This window comes from Acanthisitta chloris, unplaced genomic scaffold (genome assembly GCF_000695815.1).
Source record: "Acanthisitta chloris isolate BGI_N310 unplaced genomic scaffold, ASM69581v1 scaffold9994, whole genome shotgun sequence".
NCBI lineage: Eukaryota > Metazoa > Chordata > Aves > Passeriformes > Acanthisittidae > Acanthisitta > Acanthisitta chloris.
In genome coordinates, this window is record NW_008669850.1 from 5038 (window position 1) to 16064 (window position 11027).

Below are 11027 nucleotides of genomic sequence, written 5' to 3' on the forward strand. Positions count from 1 at the left end.
CAGGCAGCGCCCAAATATCTTCACCTAGATGTCAGGAGGATCTAAGACTGCTGCAAATCTTTCCTGGGATTAGTCAGGATTGTGTCCAGCCCAGTCTGCAGTGAGGGGCAGACGTTGTGTTTGACCATGGTAGCAGCTGAAGCAGCCAAAGATCACAGCTTGCAGGGCTGCAGAGCACAGCAGCGCAAAGAAAGCTTAACCCTTCATCTGCTGCTCACTACTGCAGGGCTGCCCTGCAGTACAAAGTTTTAAAATCAGGTTGTTGGAGAAGACCTCCTTCAAATGACTCATTGCCTAAAAGACCACAGGACAGTGAACAGCACCAAAATAGTAAACAGAGCTTTTACCTGCATAGCTGAATTGAAATCTCCATTTCCAGGAGGGTAGCTCAGGTTTCCTCTTTGATATTGAAATTTGTGGTTGATAGAGGCAGAATCGGTTAAAGGGACTGACAGGAGCTATTTGATGCTGACTGCACTCAGCGAATATATTCTGAACATTGGATTTAAAATGGGCTGTATGAATTATTCCTTCTCAAATGTTGGGGGACAGAAACATCATAAACCTCTCTGTGTTTGGTCAGCAGACATGACCTGGAATTCCTAATCTGCTGGAGATAAACCAAGCTAATAATCAACCCTCTGCTTACAGTCATTCAAACATTCACATTTCCCCACTGGCTGTAATAAAGTTACAGTTTTGGGAATCATTTCATTCTACTCTTCACATGATGGATTTCATCTGGATGTAGTTAAAATGTGCTTGTATGTAACACTGAAGTTGTGTGAGGCTGACTGAACTCCTGACTTCTCCTCCAAACCACCCTCTGGTGAGGGCTCTGGAAGGGATCATGTCTCGTCCCCAGCTTCTCAGTTTTCACCTGTCACTTTTGTGTTTTCTCCTCTCCTGAGTCAGCAACCCACAAATGACCGCAAGGCCCGAGACTGTGCCTCAGAATGCCCCAAAACACTGAAATTGTTCCTGTCTGTCAATAAATGGTTTTGGCATGTGTAAAGCTGCACCATGTGTGTTATTACCCACAGCTCCCAGATCTCTGGGTTAGCCCATGCAAGGCAGTGAGTTGCTGAGAAATAAAGGTGGTCCTGCACTTGGCTGCTCACATGTTGTTTCCCCAAGTGATACTGGAAGCTCTGATAGAGATTCCATGGCATGAAACCCATCCCACGGAGGCCAAGAGATTTGACCCATACGGTAGGATTTATTTTGTTTTCTGTTTTTCTATTTTAGGATTGTTCTTTCACTGGACATTCTGTACCAGAGGCCAGATAGAAAACAAAACTCAGACAATTAAATTACGGGAAACAATGAGTTTCATAGTACTAGGGAGGTAATGGTGGGAAAAGCAGGGAGTTATTATATGCTGTAAATAGAAGGTAGCTCTATGCCATATCATCAACAAATGTCATTTTCAAAATGTATGAAACTACTCATGGTGTCAGATGATGGGACAGGTGTGATGGGGCATCTAGGGAAGAGATTCAGCAGTGAAGAGGCAGGTGGAGAGTGTGACTTGTAGGAAAGGTCAACCACAAAGTGTGACCACTTTCCCCACCATGTGTCACTAGGATCAGGTGGAGCACAGCAGCTCCTGGTGTCAGAGTCCCAGGACAGGAGAAGCAGAGCAATGAGAATAAGTGAGATCCAGGCCTGACTGAGAGGGGGGCACATCCATGTGTGTGTTAGTGTCATACTCAGTGCATGAGCCATGAGAGAAGTGCACTAAGGTCCTGACAAGACAAGATGGTCCTGGTACCATCCATGGAGGAGTTTTCTAAGTGTAGTTAGAAAAACATCTCTCAGATCCTCCAGAAAATGGGCTCTGTGAAGACCTAACCTTTGGCATCCACTCACCCTGTTCGCTCTCACCATGTTCCTGCTGCCTTCAAGGTCTTGGTCCTGATTGTTCAGGGACCATTTATAGCAGGGATCACATTTATACCCAAATCTCACCAAGCCTCCACCAGGGACTTGGTGGTGGGTGGTGTCTGTGTTCATCTATGAGCTCAATGCCCCAGTTATGGAATGAATTTCCTAATACTGGGAAGAATCTGATCACATTCAGAATCACCACTGAAAAATTTTCCTCTTTGGAAGAACCTCAGGTTCTTCTTCCTGAAATCAGGTGAAGGAAGGAGTGGGCATTTGAATAATATAACAAAGATGTAGAATAAGGAAGGAGAGAAGAGGCCCAATGACTAGATCTGAAGTCCTCTGTAGGTACTGCTGTTCAGACAATACTGAAGCCAGAGTTACCTCCTTGAAGTCAGAGTTACTACCATTTATATTGCTCAACCACTGAGCAAGTGAGCCATCAAGTTCAAGTACCTGTGAGTCTGGTTTTGGGGCAACCTTCATGTCAAGGAAAAGCCCAAGCTGCATTCAGCATTTTAGAGATTACTCAAAGATTCTCATCCCAGGGTATGGCTATGTCTCACCATTTTGTGCCTGGACCACAACCTCTATACGTTTCCTAAGCCCTTATGACATGTCAGATAATTGGTGCTGGGAAGATAAAGTGATCCAGCATCCTTCCTAGAAAGGCTCTGCCATGAACTCTGCCATTGTTAGATTCTAAATCAGACTTAGGGTCAAAGTAAAGGTTAGGAGATGAGGTTTCAGGTCTTTTTCAGGTTGCTGAACTTAGTCCCTTTCACATGTTGCTAGGAATTCCTCTGGGGATCCATAAGAACTAACCTATTCATGACGTCCTTGGATATTGAAACAATTCAAGATACACAGATTACTGTGATGTAGGAAATTTTATGATATGCTAGAACCAGTTAACAATTGCTCAGCATCCTCACTAATATGCTGACCCTGTACAATCATCTTCCATCAAGGAGTTGTCTCTGGAAACTGAGAGGTTCAGAAGGATGGAATTTGTAAGTGTTGACATTTAATATGCTTCAGTCCGTTTAAAAGACACAGAAATCAGAGCCAGGCATTTCTGAACCACTCAGTGGCTGCTGCTGTGACACATGTGGCTGGTCAGGAAAAGAAGGTTGCGTGAAGACCTCACAGCAGCTTTCTAGTATCTGAAGGGCCTACAGGGAAGCCAGAGAGCTTTGTTAGGAGCTGCAGTGACAGGATGAGGGGCAATAGGTACAAACTGAAAGAGGGAAAATTTAGGTTAGATATTAGGAAAAAGTTTTTACCTGTGAGGGTGGTGGGACATTGGAACAAGTTGCCCAGGGAGGCAGTAGATACCCCAATCCTGGCAGTGTTCAAAGCCAGGTTGGATGAAACCTTGAGCAACCTGGTCTAATGGGGAGGTGTTCCTGCTCAGGGTAGGGGGTTTGGGACTAGATGATCTGTAAGGCCCATTCCAACCCCTAAAATTCTATGATTTTCTAGTGGGGAGCATGGTTAAACACTTAAAGTATGTCAATTTGGACAGTTATTCTAGTGCCTGTATGGGAATGAAACTCTTCAAAAGCCTTTGAAAGACTCATCTGCACTGAAAGCAGAGCTTGTGTGTGCATGTGTGTAGGCAGATGAGGAGGGAAGGAACTTTTCCCCTGGACTTTCTAACACACCTCTTATCCTTAGGACTGAGAGAGCACATCAGCAGCTCAAGGTCATATTTCAATGCCTAGAGGGAGTTTAAAACCCCAGTTATCTGGCTGAAGGTCAGAGGCTGGGGGTGTTTGTCTCACAACTATGTCACTGCTCATGAAAACTCTCCCTTAAGCCCGATGTACACAGAGGGTTTGCTGCTGGGTGATTCGGGAGCACTCGGGTGAGACCACACCCTGTGCTGTTGACAAAGAAGGCACAAAGGCTAAACCAGAGGGGGACGGAGGGATAGTCTCCTTTGGGAGAGTCTGGATCACACACAGCACATCCCCGTAAAGAACAGAAAAGGAAACTGAGCCCTGTGTGAACCAGGACCACAGGGGCAGAATAGGGACAGAATAGGAGAAAAAGGGAAAGGACATGCTGTGTTCTCCTCTCCTAATGCACAGAGAGGCTCCAATTAGGGGGAGAGGCCAGGGCAGGAGAGAGGGCCCCTGAAGACACTCCCTGTATAAATGCCTTGGATGGGATGAGCACTGGAGACTGGAGTCACTCACTGTTGTCTCCAATCCCAGGGCTTGGACTGCAGCTCTGCCTATGTCTCCCCATTCCTCAGGGATTCCATCAAGGATTAGGCTGTCCTTCCCTTCCTCCCTCCTCCTCCTCCATGGTTTTGTCCTCCAGCCTACAGCACAGCTTGCCTGCAAGGTGAAGGCTAGGAGCGATGGGGTGTATGTGAGCCATGAGCCATGCTAATTTGCTCACCAACAGGGGCAGAAACATCCCCACCCTGTCTCCTACGTGAACAAGGAGAGGGCTAGAGTGAGGGGATGGCCTCATAGAAGCCTTCATTTTCAGTTGGCTTCTCCCCTTTGTCAGAGCCTCTCCGTGCCTCGTGGGGCGCAGACCTGGGGGTCACTCTGCATCAGCTTTGAGCGGTGTTGGACATACAGCTTGGATGCTGGGTATTAAACAAGGGGTCAGCAAGTGTGTGTGGAGGGACTGGTGACAGGCAGGTGGGCAGACACTGACTTTCAGATAGCACAGCCCCAGAGCTCTGTCAGGGAAACTCCTTGCAGATCCCATACCCAAACCTGATTCCCACTTATCTAACCAGGTCTCAGAACTCTCCTGTGCTCATGGTCTGTGAATTACAGCAGCAATTGTTTTCTCTGAGCCTCAGCTCTTGTTCTTCTCGGCTTTTTATAAACCAGTCCTTACTTTTATCCTTTCCTTGAAGAGTTTCCTAGAGGGTTTTTCATCACTCCCTGATAAGCAGGTTGGTGAGTAGGAGAGAGGGGCACAGAAGTCTGAAGCTGTTGTTTCTTGTGAAGTGAGTCACAAGAGGGACTGGGTTTCACCTGCAGGGTGAAGCACACTTACCGTGAGCGAAGATGAGCCAAATTCCCAAGGAGCAGTCACTAGAGCACAGGCACAGTACAAACCCCTTTCCACCACGGGACTTTGCTGTTCTCTGGTACTCTGGAAAGAGCTAAATATTTACACTGCTCTCCCTTCCCTTCCTGCACGATTGCTAATAGCGAGCAGACCTTGTGCTTCCATCGCATTTTATCACTTGTGCATCAGGGCACGGGAAAGTTCAGGCTCGTGATGGGAAATGCATGCTTGGATGAGGATGACGCCGCTGGGACGTGGCGAGGCATCAACAGCCCCCGGGGTGCTTGGGGACGAGGGCGATACACTGGAACTGGTGACATGCCGAGAGAAGGTGTGTCTGACCCACTGCCCAGCTCCTCTGCCTGGACACGCCTGTGTGCAGCTGGTATGCAGTGACGGCACTGCGTGTTCTCCGGCTTTCAGGAAACCCGAGTGGTCACACATGTTTTCACTGATAAAGATCTTGCCACACCCAGGCAGAATCCTGCCCCTGTGTTAAAGAGGAGCAGGGATGTGACTCTGCTCTCGATCTAAAGGCACCTTGGCAGGGCCTCCTTTTCCCCAGCTCTAAAATGGGGTTAGTAATACATCACTGAGATGATGTGTTTCTCAGGTGTGGGATTTCATAGGCAGTCATAAAACTAAGTTTATTGTACAGAAGAGAAGGTGCATGGTACTTTAAAAGCCTGGAAAGACTGTATCGAAGTGCTTATTTTAGCGTTTATTGTGTTGGAGTGATTAAAAAAAAAAGCTGGTTTAAAGGAGTTTATACAAGCATCATACCTGTGTGTATTACACAGACAGACAGACAGACAGAGTTTTCACTTACCAATCCTTTAAGCTCATCTTTACTAGAAAATGCCTTTGCTTTCCTATTTTCTTTTAATCCTATATATTGCCTGCTTGAAAAGTCATGGGTTGCTCAGAAATCTTCCTATTTTCCTTGGGGTTACTGAGCTAACATCAAGCTAGACCCTAGAGTTTTGTGATCATATGGGCATGGCTGGGGGGGTATTATTACAGCTGACACAAACTGCTCTGTTATTCGTATGTGTACACATCTCATATCTGAGGAGCACTGCTCTGGGGATGAAGACACTGAGGGGCTGTGGATGGTGGTGTATGAAGCAGGAAAATGGAGTGAGTACAACCAGGAGGGAGGAGTGGGAAGGGTTGGGCAGACAAGCCCATGGAGCAGAAGAACTCTAAGGGATAACCCTCCCAAAGCTCTCCATCACCTCTGACTCCTGAGCTGTGCCTGTTGGACAAACCCCTGGCCCTGAATACGACTCACCTCACTGGCTATTTGCCTGTGTGCAGCAAGGTCTGTATTTCATGCATTAATGCGCAGCATCACCACTTCCTTCTTGCTCAAGGCCCTCTGCTACACTATATATTAGACACTGTGGAAGTAAGGGTTCCTTCTGTGCTCAAAGGGCTGCGACCTCATTGGGGTGTTACTGCAAGAATGGTTTTGTAGGTAGACAGATGACAACCAGCTATAATCCTCCTAAGACTGGCAGTAGTTTCTGTTGCTTTCTCTAACATAATGGCTTGGCTCTCACAGAGAGCACAGACCACCTTGTGTTAATGAGTAATAAAACCAATCGACCCATAGTGCATTTGTTGCTGAGCTGGGAGTGTGTGTAGTCAAGGTGATAAGGCTGTTACATTAGTGAAGTTTTATGCTGCATCGATACCATGCAATGAAGAACCTGACAAGGCCAAGTTCTGACAATTATTAGGATACCCTAATGCTTTTGTTAGTGTCAAAGTACAGTTAGCATATGTAGTACAACCTACAGATCCATTGGAAAGCTGCTCTGAGTTGTGTCGGCCAGGTTTTAGACATCTTGGGAGGTTATTTTGGGAGATCTGTTTTCCATAGCTGAGGGGACATCTGTTGTGCAAGCTAGGAAAGCAGAGTATGATGAAAAACTGCTACAGACATTGCTTCAAGAAGATGCTGACTTGTTTAAAATGAAGAGCATTAAACATGTACCTTGCCAGTTTCTACTGAATAAAAAACTATTGTATTCTTTCTAGAGGCTTCAGCAGATTCCATGCGACTGTTTGGAGACATGGACCTAAAGAAGGACCAGATATTGGATTTGCCTCTCTGTCAGGTGAAAATCACAAGCCACATTCACTGTGTTGATCACTCTGGAGCAGTCTTACACCAGGGAAAACTGGAGGATCCTTACCTGCTCTGCTGCAGAGGCCAGGATGCTCCTGAGCCCTGAGCTAGATGCAAATGGCTGGAGCCACTTCCCGTTCCCAATGACTCATGGCCAGGGAAGCACTGGCATCCTGCTCTAGTAAGGGTCACTCTCCTGCCCTGCCCTGCAGGGAAATGGATGAAGATGGGGACAGCAACATGAATTGCTGGGCATGCGGAAAATGAACAAGACTTTGCTGGGACTGCTGTGACAGCTGTGATGAGAAGGAGCAAAGTACAGGCATCACTGATAACTCACATGCTGCCTTTATTCCTTAGTAGAGTTTGCTCCTTGGTCTGACTTGCATGGACATTTGATGGGCTAAGCTGTAAGAACAGAGCATGACTTGCCCATCACAAAAGCTTAGAAGCACCACTCTGGCTATCACTTGGGTCCTGCTCTTCCTCTGGGAGATTTTCATTTCCCACCTCTGTCATGCTTGTATTGAGACTCTTTCACCATGCACCAAATGAGGGAAAATGATCCCATTCTCTCCAGCTGGGCTTATCCTTTCTGAAGGAGGCTTGTATTTGAGTACAGGACAGAATGAGAAGGTAGGAAGATTCATATAGCTATAATACATTTTCTGGCAATTCCAGGCTCTGCTACTGTCAAACTCTGTTCTTCCTGCCTCAAACAATTTAATTCTGTTTGTGGGAGGCTCCCTCAGATTTTTTCAGGCCTTTTCTGAGCTCATCACCACTTTTTCTGAGTTGCTACTAATAACAACTGGCTAGGATCCCTTTAGAAAATGGGTGCAGACACAGGTTAATGAACACAGTGCAAGACAAGTATAGGAAGATGCTGTTTATTGCAGTGCCTCTCTCATATCAATGCAGTCTATATATATATGTGGCTAATGAAAGTCATTATCCTTTATAGGACCTGTGCAGTCACTGTCATATCCCTGTGGGTCAGAAATGTTGGAAATGCAACTTTGCCCTTGTCACAGAAAGCCATGGAATGAAGATCATGGGGGTTTCTTTGCCTAGTATAGATATTTGGATACTATTTAATTCCACAGAAAACATAATATCCACATGAACACATCAAGGCATGTATCTGGCAAAGAAGGAAGAAGCAAAGCTCCTCACTTGTCAGCTTCTGAGAATGGAATTAGAAAACAGAGCCAAAAAGCTAATGCAGCAATACCCTGGCATACCCAGCATACCCTGGCTTTTTGACCTGGAACTTCTGCTCTTCACTTAGAATCTCACAAATCATGTGCTGAGGACCTGTTCCAACCTTTGGGGAACAGAGTGATGCTGGGATCAAGGGCAAAAGTTATAAACTCTAACAGCAAAACCAATCCATGAAGTTATGGTAGGAATTATATGGGTTATATATTGTAAAAATAGTAAACTTCTCATTGCTGTAGTAAATCCTGGAGAAGAGAAAGCTTTGAGCAATTCTGTAAAGGTACCAGTTGGCTCCATCTGGAGGTGACAGCTGAGATGACAGACACCATCAGCTTGGGCAAGCGACTGTAAGCAGAGCTGAAAGCAGAGCAAGGGTCTGCTCCTCAGCCCTGTGTTGAAGACTTGCCTGCTCGAGGCAGGTCTTCAGCCTGTTACTGCTTCTCCTTATATTAAAAAGTAAAGATCACTGAGGATGTGATGGTTTCTGAGCATTTGTACCTTTCGAGTGGGAAGAATTTCTAGTCTCACTCTCCCTGGGTTTTCCTGAAAGCTTCTCTGCAGCCCTGATGGGTTTCTCAGCACTGCATGAGAGGAGGCATTGAGTGAGGAGCTTCTTACAGAGGCCTTAACCTTCTGTCCCTGGAAGCCTGTGTGACCCTGAAGAGTCCTGCAGAAAAACAGGAAGGTTGCAATTGCAGTTAAGCAAACAGGGAAAATCCAACCAACTGAAATCCTCCAGACTGGCACTGGCTTGAAAACATCAAGATTCACACATGGGAGCTGCACTCAGGCCATGAACAAATTGAAGCCCAGAGCATGAGAAGTATCTAGGTTTGACTTAAATGCAGAATACAGAGCTCCATATCTGAGCTGGGATGGTGGCTGGTGTTAGCTCTGAAGGCCCATGACTGCTACCTTTTCCCTTCCCTCTCTAGTGACTTTCTTACGCTGAACTAGATCACCACTGCATGAGAGACCAACAGGGTAACCAAGGGGCCTGGAATCTACACTAAGATACTTTATAGTTGCTCCCTGCCAGGGCATGAACCCGTGAACAGGAATAAACATGTGTGTGCATGTGAGAGCTCTTCTGTGTGTCCCTTAGTAGGGCTCAGAACTTCCACCCTGAAGAACAAGTTTTGATTCTTTTTTTCTAATCCCTACTATGCCAAAAGCTGCCATGACACCTGCTTTCCCTGCAAGTCCAGGACTCCAGTTACCTGTATGTCACTTCTACACAACCCCCTCTCTCTTCAGTCAGGCATGACAAGAGCTTTAACGGTGCAGGGCGGATTGGCTGCCGCAGCTCCAGTGGGCACTCACCCTCCTCCTGTCCCCGTGGCAGGTGAGCACTGCTCCTACAGCCATCACTAACAGATGGCATCTGCACAAGTGAGAAGGTCCTGCTGTTCATGGTCACTGCAGGAGGGTGGTGGTGACCTGGGACACTGAGGCTCTGTCTCTACCCCAGCTTTACAGTTGTTCTCACCCCCCTGGATGTGCTGAGCAACTGCTGGAATGAGGTTTTTCCTCCAATATGTGGGCTGCTTTTTTGCTTTTTTCTCTGCTGGATTTTTGATAACATCTACCTGGACAGACTGCTGGATGGTGAATGCTGATGATTCCCTGGAGGTAAGGACTGTGTGAGGAAAGCACGATCACCAAAACAAATGTGTCCTGGCATCATTGCTTCATAATTATGAACTTTTTCTCTGTTAGTGCTGGATGAAAGTGGATGAAAATGAAATGAATGACTGGCAAGAGTAAGGGGAAAATGGTATTTTGTGTAATTCTCTCTGACACACTTTATTATCCAGACTCTGCTCTCACTTAGAAAGTTCAGGAAAGATCTACAGGCTCTAGGTTTAAATGTGCAGGAACTTGAGTACAGTTATCTCACATTTCTAGCCTGCATGGATATTTTGGACATTTTTCTTATTCTGTAGCTCAGATTTCTGGATGGAAAAATCCAGTGTGTACAACTGTGATCTTCAAGTCTTTTTCTTAACAGCCATTGAGCTACAGGGCTAGCAGAAATTTAAGGGGAGCATGGGAGCTCAATATCTTCTTGAACTTGTGTGGACTGTAGTACTCTCACATTAGAGAAAGATATTGACAACAGTAAATTGCAAACAAGGGCGCAGATTGCTGCAGATATGCAAGGTGTGCACCAAAGTCTCCAGACCCCAAATCATCACTGTTACTCCAGCACTCAGTACTGCAAATTTGTAATTTTCTTCCCAGTGCAGCCAGCTGTTTCTGTACATTTAATGGCTACAGGTCCACAAAGTGGGAATCTGCTCTCTGGCAAACTGGGTACTTTTATACAGTGAAGGTGAAACACTTTCCAGGACAGAAAGGAAACTTTCTATCTGCTATTCAGCATAGGAGAGCAGAACAGCTCCTCTGCAGGGAAAATAGTGCACACCCAGTGATGCTGGGTGGGATATCACTCTTCATTTGGGAGATACTTAGATTCTATTTAGGAAGTTGTGAATAGTCTGTGGTCAGATGAAGGTATTGGTAGACTCAGAGAAGCCAAATTAATCTGATTGTGGGGAAAACCAGAAGAAGGAAACCCAGCTCCTGAGCCAATTGAGTCCAGGAAAGAACCAGTCCATTACCCTGAGGCCCTGTAACCTTGTCTTATTGGCACAAAGGCACCTGCGATGGGCTGTCCAAAGTGCTCCATTAACACCCAGTTTGCTTATTAGTAGCCACTATTCTCACATTC

General features: G+C 46.1%; 1 protein-coding gene across 1 annotated transcript in view; it reads left to right on the plus strand.

Moving 5' to 3' along the window:
- Nucleotides 1-9811: 9811 nt before the first annotated feature.
- CLDN16 (claudin 16) overlaps nucleotides 9812-11027 on the plus strand; it is a 6721-nt gene continuing 5505 nt past the window's right edge. The window contains exon 1 of the mRNA XM_009073470.1: nucleotides 9812-9925. Coding sequence (XP_009071718.1) covers nucleotides 9812-9925 — 114 coding nt within the window. The remainder of the gene's footprint in view (nucleotides 9926-11027) is intronic.